The 27,801-nt window shown below is 33.7% G+C and overlaps 1 protein-coding gene across 1 annotated transcript; it reads left to right on the top strand.

Annotated features, from left to right (window-relative positions):
- Positions 1-76: 76 nt before the first annotated feature.
- Positions 77-27,463, top strand: LOC133195165 (ectopic P granules protein 5 homolog). Its single transcript, XM_061331027.1, has 46 exons — positions 77-220; positions 2,715-3,761; positions 4,825-4,992; positions 5,508-5,668; positions 5,856-5,938; positions 6,388-6,527; positions 6,792-6,997; positions 7,285-7,384; positions 7,672-7,792; positions 7,948-8,104; positions 8,751-8,897; positions 9,470-9,621; positions 10,214-10,365; positions 10,655-10,795; positions 11,200-11,364; positions 11,495-11,617; positions 11,739-11,986; positions 12,284-12,424; positions 12,917-13,037; positions 13,196-13,305; positions 13,728-13,824; positions 13,938-14,183; positions 15,507-15,673; positions 15,792-15,913; positions 16,149-16,218; positions 16,617-16,740; positions 17,085-17,220; positions 17,567-17,738; positions 17,991-18,081; positions 18,354-18,431; positions 18,590-18,732; positions 18,991-19,159; positions 19,440-19,634; positions 19,996-20,127; positions 20,356-20,437; positions 20,536-20,660; positions 21,111-21,303; positions 21,583-21,753; positions 22,729-22,904; positions 23,114-23,293; positions 23,581-23,738; positions 23,917-24,116; positions 24,348-24,596; positions 24,849-25,068; positions 26,786-26,992; positions 27,133-27,463. The coding sequence occupies exons 1-46, from the start codon at positions 176-178 to the stop codon at positions 27,440-27,442; spliced, it is 7,941 nt and encodes a 2,646-aa protein (XP_061187011.1). The 5' UTR covers positions 77-175; the 3' UTR covers positions 27,443-27,463.
- Positions 27,464-27,801: the final 338 nt, after the last annotated feature.

Below are 27,801 nucleotides of genomic sequence, written 5' to 3'. Positions count from 1 at the left end.
CGTGCTTGCAAGGCTTTTTCCGAATGTGACGTCATGTCATATTTTATCTCGAGATGGCGCTTCGGTTCTTTCAATCATTTCGGACTTTTCTAGCTTTTAGGTTGTCAGTATCCAAAGAAAAACATAAACACATTTCCGAACGTACTTCATGTGACGAACAAAAACAAAAAAAAAGATGGCAGAAGCTGTTCGAGAAAGAAGCAGCAAATCCAAAATAAAAGTATGTATATCTTGTATAGGAAATGCCATAGGAAGTACTATAAAAGGTTTTATTGCTTGAACGTTCACATTTGTTATATCCGTGAACTGAGGCTACGGAATTAATGAATGAATATTATTGTACAAGAACAGCTGATGCAAAGGTGACTTTTTTTTTTATTAGTTTGTTGCACATGATTACTGAATGACAAGAGTATGTTGTTAAGGTCATTTCAGTTTATGTTTTCGGTGACACTTACATGCCTCGCAATATTTTGAATTAGACTCATTTACTGTGTGTACACTACAGTATTATACAGGTCTGGTATAATCACTAGATTTAGCTACGTAGCTTTATTTACCTACCTGAAGTAGCTTTATTTAGCTACTAAATCAAACTTATTTCTTAAATTAGCATTTTCCCCAGAAAGTGCAGAAAATTGCACTTTGATGCAGTGATAATTTTCAACTTTAAACTCATCTGAAAACAATTCATGAAAAAATCACTCTTGGAGATGTGTCTTTTTCTGTGCAATTGCAATCAAAGTTCTAAAAGTTTTTGGGCTATATACAACAGTTAATTTGCGACCTAACAGTTACTTCTTGAGTGAAATAACAAAGAAAACCAGTTTTGGTTAACATGAGCACAATGTGAAGTAATCATACTTATCCATGCCTCATTGCACACAAGGTGGTGTACAGTTACTCAAACAATGGAAATACATGTATATTTTTCTCAAAAGTGTTCAAACGCAGCAATGTTAAAACTATCTCTGCTTTAGATTGCTTTTTAGATAATACCTAGAATAAATATTAGTAGACATTTACTTACGACTTTTTTGTCTTTTTAAAGTAAAAAAGCAAAATAATTATTGTGAAAAGTTGCCTTGAAATAGCTAAATAAAGCTACCTGAGGTAGGTAAATAAAGCTACGGTAGGTAATTTTAGCTATGTAGATAAATGTACTGATTGTATTGGACCTGTTATAAATGTTGCATAATTGCCAGGGAGATTTAGATTGCATAGGTCATGTAAATCCCCTACAGAGAGGTATATAATGGAAATACATTCTTTTTTACACACACACACACTAACACTCTCGTTAGAAATGGCTAGATATTGGACATCTCTGTTATGCAGAATTGAACTTTCTGAAACCCATCTTATAATTAAAGCCAGACTTGCTTGTGGGCTACAACTACTTTTTTATTTAGATTTAGATTTCATTGAACCAAGAGATATATACATCCAAAAGGTATAAATACCTTACATAAATACAATAAACAATAATGCATGTCATATATACAATATTTAAAGAGACTGCTGTAAAAAAATATTAAAATAAAAAAACACAAACTCGAGATTCCCCTTCCCTTATCGAAAAGTGTTCCCTATGGACAACAAGAGTAAAGAAACCATCCTCTCACGGACTAAAGCTGCCAATATTCCTCCAAATTGTTGCTAAAATCCATGTTGACAATTTCTTATCTCGCAATAACTTAGCAATGGCGATTCACACCACTCAAATATGATGTATACGTCACAGCCTACCACATTGCGTTACAAAATTAAAGAAAGGGGTGAAAGGAAAACCAAAGAATTGTGAATAAATAGAAACTCAATGTTTCATCGTTGGATATGGAATTAATTGCACTTGTGAGATGGGATTTTTTTTTTTATATTTTTCTCTCATGCTTCGCACTCATGAAAATATTAGAAAAATCCTGTTCCACTTCTGAAATAAATGGATTTTTTTTTTCACCTGTGAGACAGGATTATTTTATATTTTCACATGTGCTTCCCACTCATGAAAATATCAAAGAATCCAGTTCCCCTTGTGAAATAAATTCCATATCCAACAACAAAACATTGAATATTTGATTTGTTTCCTCAAAAGCATTTTCTTATTTCTTTTTGGGGACTTTCAACTTTTATTTTGTTAGTCAATTGGCTTTCATGAAGAGACAGGAAAAAAATTAGGGATATTATTCCTGAACCTGTACAGGTCAAGGTAGATGTGTTCTTGCAGAAATATGTTGCCCATTCATTTAGCAAGTCTAGAGATTATTATGATATAATTGTTTGGAAGTTCATTGAAGTTTAGACAAACATTTGATAATAAACAGTTCATTACAATATCATTTCATATTTAAATGAAATGCATGACATTGTTTTTTTTCTTATCATTAACTCAATGGCAGAAACTAGTTGAAATGATATGAATGAACGATCATTTTTCGTTGTATGAATAAACGATCATGTTTTACCTTTGGAAATTATTGGGATGAATATACCTGAATTTATGCATATACTGATGCAAATGTATGGGTGGTCCTTATTTATCTTTGTGGTTATCAAATTGTGCAGGATTAATCTAAATAATCATGATCAATCAGGGTTGTTCAAAATGATAGCCCTTCATATCAGAAAAAAATATAATGGAACATCCTAACATTACAGATTAAATTTTTTTTCAGAAAAAATGTTAATGGAATTCTCTTTAAAATGTTTTTCAGAATAAAAAACAGAGGGAGAAATCAGACTTCAAAGAATTAAGTAATGAAGTGGACACTTCCAGTTCACAGAATCTTTCCTGCCATCAAAATGTCCAAGATTTGGAATCAAAGGAAATTCTTGAAGAAAGGCCCCATGTAGAAAAAGAAGAGATTGAGATTCTAGTGGAAACACTTCCAGAGCCTCCAGCAACAGATCCGGAACCTCCAGATAAAGTGGAGATTCCAGTTGAGCAGGAATCCGGAAATGTTCCAGATGAATGTGAGGTGTCAGTGCCCAGGGATAGTTCTGAACATGAAAGTGAATTAAAAGGAAGGGTTGAAGAGCTTTCTGGATCTGATAGTAGGACTGAGAGTAATGAAGATGGAAGAGTGGATCCATCTTTTAACAGAAGTGAGAGTTTTCATTCAGCTGTTTCTTCACTAGAAAGTGGAGATAAAAATTTACTTGTTGATGTAGAAATAGACCAGCAACAAGAGACAGAAGGAGAAGGAAATCTAAGTCAGGAAGCCTGTGATTCTAAAGGTCATGTAGAAGCAACAATATCTACAGATGATGTGAAAATTGAAAAGGAAGATATGGGTAGTGATAAACAGAAGTTTTCAAAAGAGGAAAAATCTAGAACAAGTGCATTTGACAAGGAATCTGATATGACATCAAAGGATGAGGAACTAAATAGAACACAAAATGAAAGAACAGAAAATGCAGTGTCTGCAAAATTGAAAGTTGAGCAGACGGACATTGTGTCTAATCAGCCATCTTCAGAAAAACCTTCGGACAAGTTGTACCCGGTGTTGGATAAGTTTATGGAACAGGTAACTGTGAGTACAGGGAAACTCGAGGTCATATCATGTTCCATTGGAACCACCTCTGTGATTGCCACTGCCCCTGGCGTGGAACACCCCATGGAACAACCAAAACAATCAGGGCCAGTGGAAAAGAATGCTTCCCAGGAGAGGATTCAGCCTTTGACCAGAGAACAGATGAAAAGTTTGTACTACAATGCCCAGTTGTTCAACAATCCAGCATTTATTGATAGGTTTATACAGGTATTAAGTGAATAAGTGGACAGAAAAATAAAGTGTTAATAAGGTTTATAAATGAGAAAATGAGAATCCAATGAAATTTTTCTGTAAAGATTTCAACATAAGCAAGTGATACACAAATTGATCGCGTAATTTGATGATTGCATCAAGTAAATAATTGGTAAATAGATTGAAATGTGAAGATAACGATGACGTAAATAGTGGTAATTAAACATGTCTCAGAAGAGTCATATGTTGCTGATATCAGCTAGAAATGGGATTAGTTATACTGCAGTGTAAATTTATATAATGTATTAATTACAGTTACATGGTTAAAATGAACATCTTCAATTATAATTTCAAAAATGCAAATGAGTTAAGGCTAAGTATAGAATGATGTTTCCATGCACATAAACTAATTAAAACACATAAGGGCTATTATACCTATTTTACAGAAAAGGTTAAAACTTATTTCCTCATACAAACTTGGTACCAATGACAAGTGATAGCCACTACACATTATGACATCATTCTTCTCTACTATACAAAGTTTTTAAAGAACAACAAAATAGCTTTGGTGCACTAGTTAGGGCATGTCCTATTTAATTTTATAGATATTCTAAGGATTGATGATATAGCTGCACAAATATAGACAACTCAATTGTTAAGTTACTGTTTGTAAAGTATTAAGTTGAAACAGGGTAAAAATTCACAGTCCAGTCTAAGTTTTTCTAAATGTTATCATATTAGGAAGTGCATAGGATTTGTGCAGCACTTTTAGTAATCTTTAGAATATTCTTCCTAGAACATATAGAATTATGCGAAAGCTGATTGTTGATGTGATCTGAAAAATAGTTGAATTCCGGTAGTTAATAATTCCTTGTAAGTGTTAATAAAATGAGATATGGAATCCATATATATGCTAAATGACTCAGAGATTATTAACAAATAACACAGTATTAATCATTCTGCTAGATAACTGATTGTAAATGCCATACACGCATTAGCTTGATATACAAACTCAAAGTGGAGCTGAAGAATGATCTGTTTGTTTGCCATCATTTTTTCACTCTCTTTATTTTTGCAGAGTGAACTCAAGCGAGAAAATCACGAGTTTTATGAGATTGTCCTGAGTTATCTTGGAGCAAGGAGACACTTTCTGAGTGCAGAGCAGGAGGTACAGGTATTACAAGCTGACTACACACAGTACAAGGAACAGAGCTGGGTCACCATCAAACAGTCCATGCCAGCCAAGGTAGTATTTTTTAATTTTTGTTGTTTTTGTGGTATGAAAAGACCCATGAATTCAGTTCCCCTGCCTAATGTTAAATTTTTTTAACTGCAGTATAATGTTCCTCCTTCAATCATAAAATCAAATCCCCTCGAATCAGTAATTTTTCCTCAAAACACCAAAATTTTCCTCAAACCACCATAAAAATAAGTGATTTTACAATACATGTACCGGTATTAAAAATTAATTCACTGTTGATGCAGGATGATTCTTAATGTTTTGAGTTGAACTTACCGGTAATTGAACACTGAACCTCGAATCATAATAATATTATGTAATAGACTATTTGAACAATAATTTTTTTATAGGACTTTAAACTTACATTCAGTAATAATTAATTAAGATTTGGACAACCAATGTCTTAAATCACCCCAGAATCTGAGTGAGTGTTATCATGGTTATGCAAGGAACTATGAGAATCTTGTTTTAATTGGATTAATCTTTAGATAGCATTTTTGTGTAAACTTGGATTTTGACAGGGTGTGTGTGGAGATGGGGCTTCTTGTAAGACAACTCACATGTATGAATCCATAGAATTCCATGATGACACATTCAGCAGCTGCAAAAAGACTTTGACTTCAATTCGACACAACATTCAGAACCAGCTGGCTTTGTATTCATACTCCTCACAACTTGCCAGGTAACCATGACAACCATGTAAATGATTTTAATTTCAGAAAATTAAAAGAAAAAAAATCAAATTATCGATGAACTCAATGTGATAATGGTAGTTCATCAATTAGTGAGTAGAAAAATGTCTTAGAATTTTTTTTTAAAATAATGGTACCTTGTAACTGGTGTATATTTAATGAGGATGTTATTGGCAGATTGCAGGTAGAATCGTACATTCATGATTTATTTACATCATCACCTATACTCAGAGATATCCCCAGGAATGCCCCTGTACAAGGTTAGTGAACCTTCAAGTAAATGTTTTTGTCAAGATTAATGAAATGTTGTTGCGATAAATTTAAGTTTACTACATTTAACTTTGGTATCTCAAATACTGACATCTCGATTACCATGGATATGTCAAAGTGCGTTGGAAGTCCCAACCACATTTTATGTATTTAAACCTTGCTATCTCAAATTCTTTGATATCTCGAAGTTTTGTTTCCATTTTCTTTGGAAGATTGTCATCATTACAAAAAGAGTTTCAATTTTCTGAGCAGAGGGGATGCTCTCCCCGCAAGAAAATTTTGTCAGGAGGAATAGAATTTGAATTAAGAAGGAATGGGACACTGGGAGATATTGATAGGGGCAAAAAGTAGATTATGTTTAAGGTAGAAATATGTTTTTACTCCTTTTAGAAATCTATTATATTTGAAGCTTTTTCAAGTTTTTTGTTGCATGTTGTAGCATGTCATCATCATAGCCCTGATGTTCAGCACCAGGTCAATCGACTGCGGGACTGCATCACTGTTCTGTTTGTCTTTCATCGCCAACCAATCAAAGATCAGGAATTTGTTCAGAACATTAGAACATGGACACAAAGACTGGTATTAATGCAGAAATAATACAAATTATTTCTTTTGTTCAGTGACATAAAAAAATGATAAAAAATGTTGAGTTTTCATGCACTAATCTATATTCTGTCTTGAAAATATTCTTCAAGGGCAAGTTTTTGTAATAGTAAAATCTGTGCTATAACTTAAAACAAGTCAGAACTGTACACCCAATATTGGTCTTTAAAAGCTTGATTGATAAAATATTCCTGAAGTAATATACTTTAACTCTTATACATGTTCATTTATATTTTGAAGGTATCAGCTTTAATACGAGTTGCAAGTTATGAAGACCATTTATTTGTACTAAATCACATCTTACGCTGCCCAGCTGGGGTTGGAAAGTGGGGAACCAGTTTAATTCAGTTCCCAGCATTCCCTTTTCGTGGAAACCAATCAAGTTTTGACAGTCCTGTTTTAGATCACTTCTTAACATGTCTTGCCACTGTTCTTATGCCTATCAAGTAAGTGTCAATAAATTTCAAATGTCTGCAGTAACTAGTATAAGTTGTCATTTCATTTGCATTTATGGAAAATACATTGTATATGTATATACTTGTTTTTTTCTGAAACATGATTTTCAGTTTTAAGCTTAAGTGAAATAAAAATTGTTCTTTAATATCATGAAAGAGTCAATATTTTATTGCAACATGCTCAGTATTGTGACAGTTACATGATTGTATTGCTATATAGGTATAGATATGCTGCCTAAAATTTTCTATGAATTGTTGAAATGTTTTCATTCTTTCAGAGGCAGAGAGGATTTTGTAGCATTGATGGGAAAATGCACAACATTGGAAAGTGGGAACCAGTCAAACAACTGGATCATGGTGGATTCTGATGGAGAGGAGGTGCAGCATTAAAAAAATACTTTAAATTTATGCTGAAAATGCTTTTAAATATTGATGGAAACAGTCAGTATAATGAGAAGGGTTCTTAACCATAAGTTTGCATGCTCATTTGATTGTTAATATTGTAAATCAACTTTATTTTGAGTGCAAAAATTATTTTCAGACCTTTTTTTTCCACTCACAAATATTTCTCACCTGTACTGATCTCTAAGACACAGGTTAAGAAAATGAATGTACTTCAGTATTTTTTTGGTGATAAAACTGTTCTCAATTTATTCTCCATAAAGGATGAAGATCCAAAGAATGCTTGGTTATACCTCCATGAAAATGACGTAGTTGCCATACTGAATCAGTTACAGGTGGCCGAAGTATTCAAGCATGTGTTATTGATGACTTCAAATTCTGATGGTGAGTAATTAGCCTTTATATGATTATCAGTTGCTTATTAAGCAAAAAATAAAAAGAATTATTCTGAGAAATGAAAATTTAATTCATAAAATGCTGAAATGGAACAATTTTTGAAATACATGTATGATGATTACATATTTTCCTGTTAATCCTAGGTACCCCTAAATATGACTGCACACTGACATCAGAATCACTGTTTCTGAAACTCCTTGCTTTCTGTACTTGTTTTGTGGAGATCCTTGGCTGTGGACTTCAGACCTACAACTTGCCAAGATACAAACAGCTCAACAAGAGAATTGGGAGAATGATCAGGTACTACTCATGTACACGTATCTGCCTGGATGTAGATTAATGGGAAAGAAAGTGACAATCTACTGAACGGAAACTTTTTGAAAAGTCTACTACATTCTTGCAAAAATTAAAATTTTAGACCCCCCCCCCCAAAAAAAAAGACCGGTGTAGCATAATATTTTGATACCGTGAAATATTGAACAGAGGTTCAATATATGGGAAATGAACCTGATTTCTATTTGTTAGGCAAGAGTTTAATATGAGAAATGAAAATGATTTCTGTTTGTTTGGCAAGAGCTCAGATAATACCAGGTCCGGAAGAACTTGGTCAGTGTAAAAGTAATGCTAAAAAGTTCCTGCAGTATTTGAAAGAATACATACAAGTATGATCTCAGTACTGTACATCTCCTGGAGAATGTTGATTTTTACCTGTATCATATCTAAGTATGAATTTGATTAAAAATTGACCTTTTTTCTACCAAATTAGAGCAAGAGTGTAGAATTGAACATATTTGTCGTCAGAGTTTCTAGGTGCCCCCCCCCCCCCACACACACACACACACACACATACACTCTTAAAGATGTAGGGAGACCCATTGTTGCTTCACAATTTGAGAACTGCGGTGTGTACCTTGTATTCATGCATTCCAATATGTTTCCCTTACAGAATGACCGTGCAGTATGTGTCTGACCACTGTGAGAATTTTTATGAACTGAACAAGCGCATTCTGTCACAAGCTCAGCTCAGAAGACTTCAAGTGGAGTACAACTGCTTCTTCCAAAGATGTTCTAACACTATTCTGTCTGCAGAAAAGTAAGTCAGAATAACTACATGTAATTTGTAATGCTGTAATGCTTTTTAAGCTTAAAAGGATTTATTGATGTGCACAGTTCAAGAAAAAATGGTACAAATTAATGTGAAATAAAACAGACACTTTAAAAGAGCATATCCAGGGGAAATTTCCCGTAATTATCAATTATAGTACACAAGTTTTTGTAGTATGGTAAAAATTGTCCAAAATGGTCCTCAATTTGATGGATTGGACAACAACCAAATGAGACAATATTTTAGGAAAGTGTATTAATTTTTAAACAAAATATGCTGTGAAAAAGTCAATTTCTATTAAGATACATGATGTATAGGTATTTCTACTAATAATATGCAAATACTCTGTATATGTTGGCAGCTTGATTTAAATACTGACTGTACAAGCATTCTGAAAAGTACATTAAGTTAAACTGATGCAAGAAAAATTATTGTAACAAGCACTCAACTATCTCTTGATTGGAGGCCCAGATTATTCAGCTAGAATGAGTGAATTTGATATCCTTAGTATCAGTTGATCAAAAGCAAATCTGCATATACTGATACAAATGTTCTTGTAGGTTGGGATCGTGGCAGTTTATGACAGACATGCCATACTCCACCGTCTCCAAGGAAACCATGTGGTTGCTGCTCTGGTCTATGCATCAAGGAAGAGGTCAAAAAATCCTAACAGACATGCCGACAGAGGAAGAATGCAGGAGACTTGTAGCAGGTCAATTATCATTATTACTTCATTTATGCAATTATCACTTGAATCACTCAGATTACTTACATTTTCAACATCCTGTTTTTGCTATTTGCTATCTGCCCCCATTAGTTATTGCATATTATATACAGTGCTGATAAAGAGATACAAAACTTTAGAAATTGAAAATCCTTCCCCCTTCATTTTGTGAAGGTTGGATCATAAATTCATGAGAATTGTATCCTTTCTCCTGCAAATCTAACCAACACAGTTTGCATATATTTATATTGAATATACATGTATTAGACTCCTCTACTAAAAATCATGTTTTTCATATTCTCCAGGGTCTTGGGTTTTAGCCCTCAGGTTGGGGCTTATTCAGTTATTCTTTATATGGACCAATGAGGCATTCTTAAATCATGCGAATCTTGAATGTGATACAAAAATTACATATTTATTAGAAATTTGTATATAAAAAGTTTGTTGTGTGGTGTTCAGGTGACCAGAAAGGTGCATAGGCCTCTGTGAATTTGAATTAAATCTAGAATATACCTCTGTGATTATTATTCCAATGATCTTTTGAGTCATTAAATGGTTGACATTTTTATGTTGATTTCAGACCCAGACAGTAAGTTACAATTGGCTGATGTTATTAACCTCCTTCCCACCTCTGAGGTCATCTTCCTGTTAACAGCTTTAGCCAACATGGCACAGTGTAGGAAAGCAGACGAAACAGAATTCATTGAAGCTGTGGCATTTGGGTTGTTTGAGGTACCGTAATATTTGTCAAAATATAGATAAAGATTAAATCCAGAGAGCTGATTATCTTTTTTATTCTGGATTGACCCACTTTTTTCAATAAACAATATGAGCTTATATTTACATGCATGTAGAAAGCAATATTGAGTTGTCCCTGGTGATTCCTGAAAACCAGGTTGTGCTGTTTTGCAGTTTTTTTAGATTTAAAAATAACAATGTACATTGCACATGCATGATGCATGAGAATCTAAATTTTCATTTGTTTATGATATTTCACTAACTTCTGATTCCTATGTTTTAGATATGCTATGTATGTAGCCAGACTAGGGAGGCCTGCTCCAAAGTCGGGAGGGACCTATTGGTGACTGTAGCCAACGCCCATCCATTTATTCTGTCTCTTCTCATCCAGGGCACCAAAGATAACATGGCCAACATTGGACCTGTAAGTTGAATTAATTTATGCTTTGTGACTTTCACAAAAAGAAATAAAATACATGACTGTATTACTGATATCCTGAGTTTACTTCCACTTCAAGGAAACATGTAAAAATAAAACAGTGGCAGTTCCAATTGATATGTACGTTGTGTATACATGTAGTAGTACTTGCTTATAAGAAAATTATTGGAGACATTATGTATTGACTTCTTAAAGTTATCAGAATTTTTAATTAAAAGATGAATTAAACTTCCTTATATCCAGGATTTCTATATAATAGAGTCCATTATAAGCAAGATTTACTGTTACAGTAATAATGATATCCATAAGTAAAGTAAAATGACTGTTTTAAGAAATTATAATTAAACATGCAGATTATCTGAATGTTTGATTTATTTGACTGTTTACAGATGGCCCTCTACCTTTTCCAAGCGCTGCCATTTTACCAGTGGATTCCATGTGAACCTGATATTATTGTTTTAAAGCAGTGGCTGATGTCATCTGATCTCAACCAGCCCCAGAATCAACTCACTAGGCATGTGCTCAGTCAACTTAACTGGGGAGTGGATCATAAGGTATGTTTAGTAGTGGAGGGGAGTTAAAACAGAATTCAACTTGTACATAGGTACATGTACTAAAAAGAATCATAATTTACATGTTTTTCCCATTGGATTTGTGTATTTGCAATTGTATTTTCTTTTACAGACTAAGAGGCTGTTCTTGCCATATGAAATCCATAAACAAATAGCTGTCTTGCTGACAGAGGCCTTTGGTAAATTCATCACCAACAAAAACATGGGTTTCTACATCACAGAAAGCTTCAAACAGGTAAAATTTAATTTACCTGATTTCGTAAACCTTTTGTCTTGAAAATGCATTTGTATTGGTGAGTATAAGTGATGAAAAAGTGAGCTCAATTTGAATTTTAAAGTAGAATACTTGATTTCAGCTTGCGTCAGCTATGAAACAACAACAGACTAATGAGCAGGTGTTTAACATGTGGGCATGGAATGTGGCTGTAAAGTTACACCTTCATCAGAGCAGCTTTCCATCAGCTGACATTGCATTGGCTAATATCAGTGGAGGTGTGCCAGAGTTAGCCAATGATAACTCGCTTCTACCAGTTCTGAAAGGCGTGAAGGAGAAAAATAGCATGGCTTGCTACATGGCTTTAGTAATTACCAAATTTGGACATAGGTAAGTATGGTCAAACTCGTTAACTCGAACACGATGAGACCTTGATTAAACTTTGAGATATCCGAGGATTTTAGATAATGAGAATTGAAAAAAACATGAAGAAAAAGTGGTTGGGACTGTCAAATCACTTCAATATATTCCTGGTATTCGAGATATGGGTGTTCAAGATGAAATTGTTGGAGTGTAAATTAATCCAAATGAAAAGGAATTATATATATTGAAACAACAAATGTTTAAGCAATGTATTTGAACATTATCATGAAGCAAATGCTTGCATTAAAAACAATCGTTTTTCAGTGATGCTGATTTCCTGAGTGAGGGATTGGACCAGCTGGTGGTGCTGGCTGAGAATTACCACTATCTCCCCACCCTTCATGTACTGAGATATGTTGTACCATTGTTTGTCAACAAACCTCAGGCTCTCATACAAAATGACAAGTAAGATAGATCTGCACAAGACAGTGTTGCTTCTCAATACTTGAGTACATGGATGTGATAAAGAAACACTTTAGACTTAGGTCAGGGCTCTCGATTCTCTATAATTGGGGCCGTTTAAAGGCCCCATTCCCAATTCAAAAAAGGTACTTTTTTTCCCAATTTAATGTTTTAATTTTCCCAATTGGTCACTTCCCCAAATATTAAAGAACATTTACCGGTAGTAAAATATGTAGTTCCTAAACTTGTTATTCATATTTCTCTATATTACAAAACAGAAATTTAGTTGATAACAACCACCAGAAACTCAATATATAATGAATTTAATGGATATTGTCTAGTTATGATTTTCCCAAATTTCCTCAAAAGGTCGCTAATTTTCCCAATTTTCTCGGCCCTGGCCCCAGTCCCAAAAAACTGGTGTGAGAGCCCTGTAGGTACAAAATTACAAAATTTTTAATTTATTAATGATTTTATTTTTAATTTGTTGTTTAGGTTTCTTAAAGTAGTGCAGTTGCTTCTCTCAGCTGATGAGTCTTTCATGAAATCTGCCAAAAGCCTCTGGTCACATGACTTTCCTGGACCAGTCACAGAGAACTTTTCAAATATGATTTTGGTAAGCCGTGCGTAGTTTCTCATAGTCTTTTAATCTGGTATTGTTAGTCTTGGCAGATTACAAATGCCACAGTGACTGATTGTTTTCCATTATAAAAACTGTCTTCTTGAAAACTGTCCCAACCATATATTAAGTGACTGTTTTCTTCCTTATTTCAGAATCAAGCCTCTGGTTCACTTGTTAATGGTACAGATTCTTCATATCTTGTAAGAATCTTAACCCTATGGATTCAAGTCTTGACAAAACAGTCCAAGTGGTACTTGGATAAGTAAGTAGTTTATTAAAAAATTAATTTAGTGAATGCAGCAGATGTATATAATTTTAGAAGCTGTTTACTGTTTGAGCTTACAGTTAACCAGCTGTTATTTATTAGAGTAAAAACAAAATAAATGCAATTCCTTCACCTGTCTCTCTGACAATAAAAAATAATGTTATAGGAAAGGAGGAAGTCCATTCATTTGCATTCAATAAAAGTACAGTAGATTACTGCTTGCCCTAATGTTAATAGCAAACTTACAGTTTAAATGGAAATTACATGTACATTTAGATATGTATAATATAAGTATTTAAGTTACACAAATCTGATGGGAAAAAAGTTTCAGCATAGTAAATATGAGCATATCGTTTTAAAGGACTTAGGTGGTTATTTATGTTCAAAAAATTATTAGAATTATCTGTTTAATTGTGTAGAAATACTTGCTATGTCTTGGATCGAATGATTGAGATGGGCTTCAGCTCTGACAATGTAATGGTGGCCCTGCAGTTAGCTTTCAAGGAGGCATTTCAAGTAAGTTTAAATATAATTCCCATGTACATGTACCAAAATTTTTTTTCTCAAACCACAAAATTTTCCCCAGAAATTCTGAAATGTATCAAAAGAGAGATGTGTTTCTGTTTCAGGCCCATTATAAGGAAAGTCACCAACAGGGGGGCATGGCCTCTTTTGTCAGTTGGGTGTCCTCAGGTGTGAACTCTGTGACAGTTCTCTCCCTTACAGAAAAAATGTCCTCCCCTCATCAGTTTGGCTGGCTGTCCTACCTGCTCCTCGATATTGAGATGAGGACTGAAGAGGACTCCAAACTCTGGCCTCATTTGAGGGCAGAGATAGCTAATGACCCCAAACAGGGAGTGGATCAGGCATTAAAGGTATTAGCAAATATTTATTTCTCTGAGAGTGTATGAACACAAGTTGATTATCATTTGAAAATTTTTTAAAATTGTTACAGCTTATCTGCTATACAGTCATTCTACAAAAACATGACCAATTAAGATTTTTTTATGTCGCTTACAAATTTACCGTTGTAATGTCATAACTAAAAATTTAAAGGCCGATTTCAACTCTAAGACTTAACATACACACATGGTTTTGTAAATATTCACCGATATATATGCAGTTAAAGTTTTAACATAATGTAATGTTGAAAAACATATTCCACTGCAAATCTTAATGTCGCTTCATTTGTTTATAGATTTCAAGATGAAATTTTCAGCCGTAAAATCGTTCCGAATAGATTGCAATAAATGTGAAAAACTGTCTTTTATCCTATATAAAAAGAAATTAAAGCATTTCTTGCAAAGAAATGCATAGATCTCCTTTCATGCAAATTCATAAGCATGTCGCTAAAAATCGATTAACTTCCGTAACGATTTTATTTTAAATTTCATGCATAGATTGCAGATTTCAAAAAGAACTGAAACTTATCTGAAAGTGACCACGGAACCTTATATCATCGATTCTAGTTGTGATTCAGCTATTTTAGACGATTACATTTTTGACATAACAAAATGAATTAGACAAAAACAGTTGTCTCTCTTAAAATTTAACTTCTGTAACGGTAATTCAGGAAAGGTTTTGCATTAAAGGTATGAAATTTTTTATTATTTTGGGAGCAAAATGCTTTAAACTTTTGTTTAATATCCTAAAACAAACTTTGATTTTAACTATATAAGAGAATTTTAACTTTTATTGCTGGGAATTAACTTCTGTAACGAAATTTTTCCCGAAAATTTAATTTAAATTCAGATTCACTCGAGACTTCATGAATCATACTTTAGCGTTCTTTACTGAACATCAGAAACAAAAAATTGGTCAAATTTAGCTTTATTTAAAAAATAATAAGGCTTGATCAAGCATTAACTTCCGTAACATTACATTAAAATCAATGGTATCTTGAAATTGTTGTAAAAAGTTAACGAAACCAGATTTGTGGACAATTCTTTGTTTTTCAAGTTCACTGATTTGTCCTTTAGAGAATTATGATGTTCATTTTGCTATTTGAAACAATTATTTTTTTCATGATTTTTTACTCTGAATTGGTCCATTTATCGTAGAATGACTGTATAGTGCAATGTACATATACACGTAGGTGTAGATTTATAAAGTTTTTTAATCATACATGTTATTCAATTGACAATATGCTAACCGATTCAAGGAAATTGAGGAAAACTGATTTTTTTTTTTTTTTACAGAAATGTGTCATGAAACTGAAGTTAGAATATGCTCCCAGTGTAAATAGTTTAACCCTTTACCAGTGGTCAAAATTAGCTGTTGCCATGGATATGGATCACCCTCTTTTACTTCTTGTTTGGCAAAAGTTCTTCTTACTCTTTCTTGGCCGCCAGGTTTCACAAGTCACGTAAGAAATCTGAAAATTTTTATGGTTTAGAAGTACAGAGGGAGTGGGGAAGGTGTAGTAATGTTGTAAATATTCGTTTATTAGTTTGAACTCTTATACATGTATTTATACCTGACAGGATGCAGCAGAGGGCTAGCATTGGAGAAAAGTTTTTTGAGAGCTCCAGACATTCTGGGGACTTGAAGAAAATGAAGAAAAGATTGGGAGAAACAGCTGATTTTCACATGAAATACTGCTCAGGTATTGTTATTCGTATTATTTTCACAAGTACATGTAATTAGAATTTAAATATGTACATTGTATGTTTGAAAATGTCAGTGTAAGAATTTTGCGAAAAAAGTCATTTCAATCATGATAATCTATGTGCATGTATCTCTTTGTACATGCTTAATATTACTGTTCAGAATTTAGAACTCAAGGTCAATTGGAGGTTAAAAAGTAGTAAGAAAGTAATTGGAGTATTTCCAACTTTCAGATGATTCACAAGACACTCCAATTGGCAACAAATATGTCCCAGATAAAGATTTTCACCTGTCATTGTCAAGGTAAGAACAAATCACTTCTGTCAGGAGAATTACACTTTGTAAAATGGTCACTAAGTCATAAAAATATTTTATTTCATTCCATACACTATGCTAATTGTTTTGTTTGACAACAAAAAAGAAAATTTCTTTCTCAGAGATTTTGTAAATTAAGCCTAATTGACCACACTCTTCTTCAAGGAACACTGATGATTTTACCATTTGTCAATGTTGAATCATTATATCCAGTAAATTACGATTATAGAAAAGTGCCAGGGATGAACAATTTTGATTTGTTATAAACATACATGTAGTTTGTTATATCTGTTAAGTTCTGAATTTGTTTTAAAGCTACAGGGAATGAAAATCCCTTCAACCATTGTAAGGGTGTTTGCTGTAACCATGTTTTATTGTATTTACAGCATGTACCAGACATTCCAGCTCTGGGTCCAGGAACCAATGTTGCACGATTCCAAGCTGTACCTCCCCGCCCTACCTCAGCAGTACCAGGCCGACCGCCTCCTCCAACTCTTTCAGAATCAAAAGGTAATAAAACTCATACAGAAATGGTTACAGCAGATCAGCGAATAGTACAAATGTTGAAATGTGTGTAATGGTATATATCTACATAAATATACACATTTATTTTATTATCTTTATTGAATTTCATATATGTACTTAATAAATCATACTTTTTGAATTGATTTTCAATGTAAAGGACAATTTTAAATGGAAAATGTAGATTTTCCAATCACAAAGATTGATTCAGATTTCATTGGTTTTGATGTTTTGTGTAGCATCTTTTATTTTTGATACATTTCTTTGAAAATCACATCATGATCTCAACTGTTTTCTCTCTCTCTTCCTCAAAATCAAGCTTTGCCTTGCAGGAGCCCTGGATGAATTATTTGGATTTGCAGAGAATAAAACATGAAATAAAAATCTTGTCTAAAACCTGGGAGGATCATGTGACCTCAACAGAGGGCCAGAGAAGAGGGGAGTTGTCTAATAAGCCAAATCTTACTGGTAAGTTCTCACCAAAGGAATTTAAAGCAATAGCCAATAGCCAAATCAAAGAAGTTGAGAATTTCATACTAGTAAACATGTCTTTTCCATCAAAATAAGAATTCCAAAAAATGCCTACAAGGAAAAATGTATTATTATGAACATATTATTAACAAATCCAAGAATGTACGTAAAACTATGTAATATGGAATTAATGCCAAAAATATGAAAAATTCAAAATCCTTGCTTGTATCAGTATTGCTACCAATTTTGAATACTGCTCAGGAATACTGATTAAAAAAGACAAGAAAATTTACTTGAATGGTATGTAGAAGGACTCTGTACATATGACTATTTATTTTTCCAGCAACAGAACGGATTCTTGGTAGGTTAAAGCACCATGAACCCAGGGTAGATCTCCCAGCTCTACAGCCCCTGAAAGCACTCATTCCTGAAATTAGCACCACCATTTTAGATGAGAAATCTGCCACTCTACACCTGTTGAAGTCGGACCTCGTTAATCTGAAAGAATATGCAAAGTAAATTTTTTTTAGAAAAATCTTGTAATGTGATGAACTATATCGCAATTTATTTTGTTCTGAAGAATTTCAATTTAATTGACAAGGATGAGCTATCCTCTGTAAATTTTGTTTTGTCAGATAAAGGAGTATGTGTACATGCTCCTAGAAAATTTTGTTTGCATGAATCAGAAATTTGTTTAATATGATGATATTTACCCATATTCATTTTAGTGTATTTCGATGTTCATGTAAGCTTGTTCCTCTTTTCAGATCTTTTCACATGCGGGTTTCAAAGCATGTGGCACTTGATGATGATTTCTGTCGCCTGTTTCCTCAGCTGTACTACAATAAATCTAGACAGGTACACTAAAGATATCAAAGTTATTTCCTTTTATAAAATATATGAAGATAGAAGTTATTTCTTTTTATGCAATATAATACATTCATTTAAGTTCTTGAATTTTGTGTACTGGGCTGCATAAATCTTGGTATGATTAAATTCAAAGTCATGAAGTTAATTTAGAATATTGCATGCACATAGTAGAGAGTGTTTGAGAATTATTGATTGATTATTGCACTTTCAATAAATACATACAAATATAATGGCTTAGTGATTAAAGAGTTTGTTTTAAGGTCAAGGTAACAATAGAGTGCAAGAGCATCATCAACCCTCTTCATAAGTGTTCAAATCCTGCAGTGGTCAATCTTGATGTAAGTTTTGTTCTACTGGGGCATTTAGAATCGAGAATGTCATGCAATTATATTACTTTTAAATGAAGGCCTCTGGAAATTCAGATAAATTGAAATATTTATACATGTATATCAGTATTTTTGTTATGAAAGAAATTCCAATTAATTTTAATGTTAAGGTGCAAGAGAAAGCTTGTGATGAAATCATCCAGAGACAAACTGATGAGAATAGAGCCGAATATAAACAGCTGATGATAGAGGGGTTATCTCCCCCTCCTCTCAGTGTCTGTGTCGCAGCTGTACATGTGGAAAATGCCATCACGTAAGTATCAGAATATGAAGGAAAACAATTCAAAGTTTATATGTGTATTGCATGAATATTACATTTAGTTCACATGAAAACAGCACATTTAAATAATTGATCAGCATTAATTGATTTTTATCAAAATTGTTTTCAATATCTATAGCATACAGTTAGCCTGATAATATCATGAAAATTGTAATCATATGCACTGTACATGTACCTGTATAAAAACACTATGGCTTGTCAGGTATATAATGTTATCTGTTATATTTTTAGCATGTTGGTCAAGCTGGCCAGAATGACCACAGATGACCTGAGAGCTGCCTACTACACTGACCTTGCCTGTACACTGTTTTTCCTCTTGGCTGAAATGATAAATGATGACATTGAGTTCTACCCTCCCACTAGACAGTTTTACACTGCCTGTATTGACATGCTTGGCAAGGTGGGTTCTGTTCATTAAAAGTTAAAATTTTCATTTTTTAAAATTTGCTGGATATAAATTTTCAGAGGCTTTTTAACATTGATTAAGGCACTGAATCACAAATAAGGACTTTCTGTGTGTATTTAACATGGAAGTTTTTGTAAACGTACAGTAATTTACTGATGAATTTAATACCATTCTTAAATCTGTTAATGTGCACGTTTTCATAAATTTATGCATGTGTATTGAAAGCAAATAGATATGAGATGTACATGCAGTAAACAAATGTTATTTTGTTCAGGAGTTTATTGAAAAAGATCCATCACAAACAGAGATCGTTCTACAGTTTTCTCTGAATTCTCCCGCCATGTCTGGTCTGATGTCGCCACACTTTGTTCCTATTAACAACCCCCACACATACGTCACCATGTATGAGAGACTCGTCCAGATACTACAGCAGCAAAACCCTGACCTTGTGTTCATGCTTCTGACCAAGGTAATAATTTTGATACATCTTGAGTCATCTTTTTCAGCTACTCTTATGATGCATAAATTTGAACGTCTGTATCTGTAAAATTGTTGAATACTAGGGATGTACTGAATTTTATCATCAGTCCTTAGTACTTAATTATTAATTTAAGTAACAGCTTTGATATCACACACGCTTTGACAGCCCTGTCATGTTCAAGACATTGGGGTTCAACTGTATTTATTTTCTTTAGCTGTTGAGTGACTTTGTTTGTTTGCTATGTATTGCTTTTGTTCTATGTATAAGCTTCAACTAATGCAATAGTAGATGAAAGATTTTCTAGTAAGTTTCTGTTCTATAAGAATGTATCTTACCTCCCTTGTTTCAGTTTGAGATTGCCCAGTGGCTACAGACCAGATCTCCAGCTCCTATTGAAGTAAAGAGATTTGTGGACATTCTGGCCTCAGGTCTCTACAGCTGTGGGGTGGATCCTGACACCAAACATGGCATGGTGTTTGAGGTGAAATATCTTTTGTCATAAAATGCCTTGTTGGACCATTTATTCAATATGTCTTTGGGATTAGAATGCACTGAGCATCTCTCTTCCTATACAACTTTGGTGAAAGAGAATAGCAAGTTATGCACATTAAAATGGGCTTTAGGCTGAATTAAATATGTTTGGTACATTTCCCTCTATAAAATATATTTGAAATTTAGAGATATTCCTAAATATTCCTTAAATTTTCAGATATATTGCAAGCATCTAAGAGCAGTCCTGAGGCATAACTTTCCTCAAAATCTGAATTATGTTCTGAACATTATCCTCACAGGTAACCTTAAAGTTTGTTATAAATCTTGCATTGTTTATTTTGATTTGTATCCAGATGTCATTCATATAAAACCTCAGCATGAATTTGAATACTTTCAGGTACTGCAAAACAACAGATACATCCGAAATGCTGGCAGATTTTACAGGAACACTGTTTTTATGCAAGAGGAACTGATGTTACTTCAAGACGGACTAATGTTGGTTCTGACATGTCTACCGAACAGGTAACATAATGATGAACATTCTCAATTCCCCTTTTGTTCTCATTTTATGTAATTCTAGGAAATATCTGTGTCTGTGACTAAGAATGTAGAGCATTTTAAAGTAAAACCTTTTTTTAAGTCTTATTTAATGGCAAAACTCTTAGTAAATGATGTTAAATAAATTAAGATAAAATGCAGCATATTGATCAAACCTTAATGAGTAGAGTGTAAATTGTTGATGACAATGAAATATTAACCAAAATTCCTCTAATGCAACCAAATTTCCTCTAATTTAACAAATTTCTGCAGAATTAGAAATGGATGGGAAAAAACAAACTTTGAAGAGCTTTGTATAATTTCACCAAGGAGTAAAAATTTTGTTTACAGAACTATTTCCCACTATGATGTTAAAAGTTAGTTTCTGACATTATCATGTTAATGTACAATTATTTATTTTTTTCTATGACACAGACGAAGCATTGCCTATCAGCTATAGGCTGTTTCTTCCTCCAGTTGAGGACCTCCTCCTCAGACCTTGGATCTTTTGGCCTCTATCCAAGCACTATGCTGTATGTGTCACACATCACACAGCTGATACAAGATCTAATGATCTGCTTCATAAACAAAGTCCTGCCCACTCTTCAGGAAACCAACCCTGCTCAGGGTAAGGATATATTGCAGCAAATTTCTAAAGGATAGTAGATTCTATTTAAATTGATATCATTGAACATTTTCTTTTTGTAAAGTGATTTATTACTTTAAAAGAGAAACTTAATGTAGATGTCAACATTTGACAATGTTTATTGTATTCTTTCAAAATAGGCAGAAAAGAGTTCAGAGATTGATTTTTGTATACTTGTGGACCAAAATAAATTAGATCTGCATCAAAAGAAAAACTAAAACATCTGAAAAGATAAAAACACTTTCTGATTTTTTTTTTCAGTTCTAGATGTAATATGGCAGACACACATCATGGCGTTTGCTGCTTGGATTCAGCCATTAGAAACAGAGACATCCCCTCTGTTGCCATGGATACAAGCTGATTGTGAGGCTGGGAAGAAAATGGTGGAAGCCTTTGTTTTTGTTACTAAGTATCTTCACCAGGCATTCATTAGTGAGTTTTAGTGGAGAAAGAATGAAACGAATTTACTTGTAGAATGAAGTTGAAGTGTGATCATGATGATATTTATAATAGTAAATGGTAGAGAAACAGAGTATCTAGTACATATACATCCATGTATATGTACATGTACAGTTTAATGAAGCTCTAAACACTAACAAAAAGTGCTTTTTGGGCTTGGAGATAAATATATCATATAAAGGTGTGCATATTGAAACTATTTAATTCATTTTCAACATAGGGTACCTGCCTTATTTCCGCAGGAAAAATGTTCTCGGACAATGGATTATTCATGAACAGAAATCAGTTGTTTACTTACAGTGGGAAAATCAACGGAAATAATGAATTCAATTATTTATTCTTGTTCTAATATAATACTAAGAATATTTTAATCTATTATAAATTGTGTAATTAACAGTAAGTAATCATTTTTTCTATCTTACATCTAAGGGCAGATCACTCTAACTGCATAAAACTACCATACAATAGAACTCTTTAGTGTGCAGTGTTTAGAGCTTTAAATATTTTCTGAGCAGGATAAAAAGATTATGTGTTCACTGTGTTTACAAACCGTTAAATTGTTGTTCTAATGCCTTGAACTAATTATTTAATTATGCACTAGATTGTTTGCTCAGTTGCAAAAAATTGATACTATAACAGGGAAATTTTCGCCCCCGTTTTATTTTCGCCCCTTTCGCCCTACCCTCATTTGGGCGAATTTAAAACGGGGCGAATTCAAAGAATACAGTATAATTTCTTAAATAAAACTATGAGTGGGCAAATTTAATAGGGGGCAAAATTGTTTGCAAGTGTGAAAGGGCGAAAATAAAACGGGGCGAAAATAACCCTGTATACAGTAGTCGTGGAGAGATTTAAAACTGATGAATCAGAATTAAAAATTGTTGCGACTAATAATTTGTTTGGATTACATTTTAAAAAATGTAGGACCTGGTATGATCTCTTTTATAGATGTAATACCACCATACCAGTCAAACCCTCTGATAAGGATCTGGCTTTATTTCTGTGATGTGTTATGTGGTAAACAAGTCCCAGCACATGTGACCAATATATACAACCAAGAGTTCTTAGAATTGCCATGGGAAGCTCTTAAACCCAACACTCAGGTTCTCGACTCAATGATGCAGGTATGCTTTCAGGAATGTGCATCTGTTACAATACCAAAATTTCCACTATCATCAAAATAGTCATTGGCTAAAGTACTTAAGAAAATAGAGTTAAAAGATCAGAGTGTTGCTGACTGCCTTCTGCAAGTTTGTCAAAAATTTTGGTTACCTTTGAGCAATTACCGGTAAAAAATCTGGTATTAAAATACTTTCTTCCTGTCAATTTGTAGCTGAAGGACCAGAACTGCCCTGAGAGCTTTGACCTTTTGGCCTCTGTTGTATGTCGGCTGGACTGGACAGATATATTGGCTTTCTACAGTCAGTGTTATGGAGGGCAGGGAACCAGTCGAGTCCTGGCTTGTGTACTCCTTCTGCTGGTACAGTGTTATGGGGACCAGAAACATGTTGAGGTATGAATGAAATTCATACATTACAGATCTACAAAATGAATATTAAATATACATGTATAGACCTTGCAATATCTTCAGAACCCATTAATGTAGTAAAAGAAGCAGCTTAATATGCAAATTTTTCCATCCTTGTATATTTACTAATAAATCAATGTCATTATATTAAGTGTGCTTTTTTGTATCTTTTTTAGAAATTTAGTGAAAACCATAATTTTCATGACTTGATCATTACAGTGCTGAAGTACATGAGTCATCTAAACTAATTAATTATCTATTTTTTCCATCAGATTCCTGATCTGGCACAGAAGACTCTCACAGCGGAGACTTATGATTGGTCAACATTGACCTCTGACCACTACAGACATGCCAGTAATTGGTTCCTACAAACTTGTGATCCCCGGTGTGTTTTAGCAGAGAGGTCTGCCTCCTCTGCACTGGGTTTAAGGTAAGAAATCCTCAAATTCTTCCTACAACCGGCCATTACAAAAGAAAGATCAATTGCTACTGAGTTGAATTTATTTTAAAGTCTAATCTTTTTCATACTTCTTAATATCAAGTCTTGCTAATTCAGGAAATGTAGACCCTGGAAATTTTTTAAAATGATCATACTGCACTAACTTCAGGTTGTTAAAGGCTGCATCAGGGTTCAATGTTCAGTCGTCCATGACCTGGACCTCTGACCTTTCAGTCAAGCGTCAGTGTTACATACACAGCGTGGTACAGTTGATGTGTCAGTGTACGTTTGAAGCAGATGTCAACCTTGACACTATTTCTATGATTCTTATGAATCTGTTGACAGAGGTGGAAACAGTCACCAGTGCAAGTAAGAGAACTTAATGGATCTTCACTTAGATTATAGTGTTACAGTCCCTGTATTTTGTCTGATTCTAGAATAGGAGTCAGGTAACAAAGATTTTGAACAACTAAACAGTGGTCTAAAAATCAATACAATACCATATTAGATTTATTCAATTGTTAAACCACTCTTATAGATATTGGATTCAGTTATGCATGTATGAAATCAAACTTTTAAAGATTTTTGTTCTAATTTTAGTAACAGACACTCGTCTACAGGAGGAAGAGAGTCTCGACTTAGTGAGGGAGATATTTGCCCTTCTGAATAACTGTAATCCTGAAAATAATTCTGTGTCCGTTGTCATGACAACCATCATCCAATGGCTGCAGTCCTCGCCCAGGAGCATACTCCTAATGCCATGTGTGAGGGTAGCCTCAAGATGTCTGGCATCTCATAAACATATTGTAATCATTGTAGAGGAATGCATACATGTGTATTTTAAAGGGGGTAAGAAATTTTACTCAAAAATAATGTAAAATTATGAAAAATTGGTAGCATTTTTTATCATTTTTAATCTTGATGAATTGAAAATATTTGCATCATCATTAAAAATGATGAATATTTACAGTAATCACCTTATGCATGTTGGATAAAATGAAAACATTCCAAGACAGTGGTTATTTTTTATTTGAATGTCAGATAAAAAAATTAAAGTTTTTCTTTCTTGATAACATCATGTAGAGTACATTGTATCTCTAGGCCTGGATCAAGTTCCTGGAGGGGGTTGGGACCATGTTTTAGCAGCCATGCAGATCCCTGACCTCAATATTGAGGATTTCCTGAGAACTGCTCTGGAGGAGGGGACACATTTATTACTGTATGGATACATTGTACAGAAACTTCCCTTGTGTCAGCAGTTAACAGATGAACAAGTTCTGATTGGTCAGCTCTTGAACTGGATCACTCATGCCAAACCAGTGTCAGTATCATGCATTATAAACATATGGACATATTTCAGTCTGTTCTTAATTTTAAAGTAACTTTAATTAAGGTGAAGTGAAGCACTGACTGCAAATAGAAATTTATTTTGATTTTTTTATTCCCATGTGTTTTGATGGGTCATTTACATTGACATCTCATTTCTTGGGTTTAAATATTATCTTTTCAAATACTCTGAGGACATTCCTTCATACAGCTTTGTACACAAATTCATTGTTGTCATTGCTCTTGTAGTCCACATGTTTTAACTGTAAACCTTGGCTCTCATATTCTCATTTTGCATTCTCATTTTCTCATCCTTGTTCAAGAGCAATATTAGACTGTGAAAGTTTCCACCATACAATTTTTTTAAATAAGAAAAATTTCACTTTTAACTCTTCAATATATGCACATTTACACAGTTAATTTATTTTGAAATTTCTTAATACTGCAATAGAAATGAGGCTCACAGCTGGGCATTCATGTACCATGAATGTTCACACACAGTAAAACATGCTTAAAGCAAACACACTTATAATGAATTGACGCTTACTGCAAAGTGTTTTTTATACCCCCGCTCCGAAGGAGAGGGGGGTATACTATTTTACCCTTGTGTGTCTGTCTGTCTGTCCGTCTGTCTGTCTGTCTGTCTGTCTGTCCGTAACAAATTTTGGTCGCAGTTTTCTCAGCAACTACTCATTGCAGATGCTTGAAATTTTAGCACAATCTTTGTTTAGGCATGTCATATGGTGGGATTCATTTTTGTACGAATCCTATGTCAACTTCCTGTTTATCCGTGCGTCTGTCCGTACCATACATAAAAATTTTGGTTGTACTTTTCTCAGCAACTACTCATCGCAGGTGCTTGAAATTGTAGCACAATCTTTGTTTAGGCATGCCATATGGTGGGATTCATTTTTGTACTAATCTGTTGTCAACTTCCTGTTTATCCGTGCGTCTGTCCGTACCATACATAAAAAATTTTGGTCGTACTTTTCTCAGCAACTACTCATCGCAGGTGCTTGAAATTGTAGCACAATCTTTGTTTAGGCATGCCATATGGTTGGATTCATTTTTGTACTAATCTGATGTCAACTTCCTGTTTATCCGTGCGTCTGTCCGTACAACACATAACAAACTTTGGTAGCAGTTTTCTCAGCAACCACTCATCACAGGTGCTTGAAATTTTAACACACTCTTTGTTTAGGCATGCCATATGGTGGGATTCATTTTTGTACAAATCCGATGTCAACTTCCTGTTTATCCGTGCGTCTGTCCGAAACATACATAGCAAATTTTGGTCGTAGTTTTCTCAGCAACTACTTATCGCAGATGCTTCAAATTTTAGCACAGTCTTTGTTTAGGCATGCCATATGTTGGGATTCAGTTTTTACAAATCCAATGTCAATTTCCTAATTATCACTGTCTTTGTCTATAACCGAACTTGTGTATTCACATCAGAGCGGGGGTATTATTAGTGAGCATTGGCTCACAGACTTCTTGTTTTTTATCCCTGAGACTTTAAGATATACATGTATCATGAACTTAATGGATGTAATGAAATACACTTATAATGAAGCAACATCATCCATCCCTGGCACTTCATTATAATCATGTTTTACTGTACATGTATTTTTGACTCAAAACAGTTTCTAAAGTTAATAAAGGTCATCAGAGAGACATCTAAATATTGGTTTATAATATTTTATATTTTCCAGCCAGGAGAATGAAAGCAAATTACTCTTGCTGTGGTTTAAGACTCTGGAGCTGATACTGAGGCAGTTGGATTATGGATGTAGCCACACGACAATAATCAAAATGCTGTCTTCCCTGGTGACCTCTTTGCACTTATTTGGTGAGGACAGGGCAAGCGGTGGCTTGCTTGGTGCTATTGGACTTGGAAAGCGTTCCAGTCTCTCTCCAGTGTAAGAAAATAACTTTATTTACATGTATGAAATTTTTGTGCTCTGAACATAATTATACATGTTACAAATAGATAGATATATAATTAGTTAATTACAGATATACAAAATATGCTGTATATGAAAATAAATAAACATTGCAGATTTCGTTTATCATGTCGAGCCCTTGCAGCCATGATAACTCTACAGGTCTATGATGAAATGAGACTTCGTTTGCAAGCAGGACAGTCATTGGCTAATAATGGAGCAACCAAACAGGAAGTGGGAGCTCTTCTGTCCATGAAAACAAATAAAGCATACCAGTCCTATAAGAATGAAATTGAAATATTGTGTGATTTGGTTCAGAATGAAAACTATGGATTACGACAGACATTAAATTTAATCCACCAGTTATCTCAGATGTTCTACAGAGAGAAAGAATATTTATCTGTAATACATACATTTGACAAGTAGATATCTAAATATATTTCACTTCAAAGCCTTTTCAGTTTTTGGTTTTTCTCATATTTTCTTTTACTTTCAATTGATATTGCTTTGCATTTGTTTATGATATATACGTGTAGCATAATGACTAGAATGACCAATGAATAGTGTGAATATTATGGTATATGAATATTATGATAAATTTGTAATTTAAGTTTGTAATTCAAAATACAAAAGTGTGATATTTTGAAGCATTAATTGTCAGTATGGTGATATCAGTGACAGATGAAGCTTAAATGGCAGGGTTGTTATTTATTTATTTTTTTTTGTATGCATATACATTAAATTTACATATGTTTAAATAAGAAAATTGGGAGACATAAGATTTT

The sequence above is a fragment of the Saccostrea echinata genome, unplaced genomic scaffold (genome assembly GCF_033153115.1).
Source record: "Saccostrea echinata isolate AGI-Se365-2 ecotype Australia unplaced genomic scaffold, CSIRO_AGI_Sech_v1 ptg000029l, whole genome shotgun sequence".
Taxonomy (NCBI): domain Eukaryota; kingdom Metazoa; phylum Mollusca; class Bivalvia; order Ostreida; family Ostreidae; genus Saccostrea; species Saccostrea echinata.
Note: the sequence above shows the minus strand (reverse complement) of the source record. Positions and strands in the feature narration are given on the sequence as shown.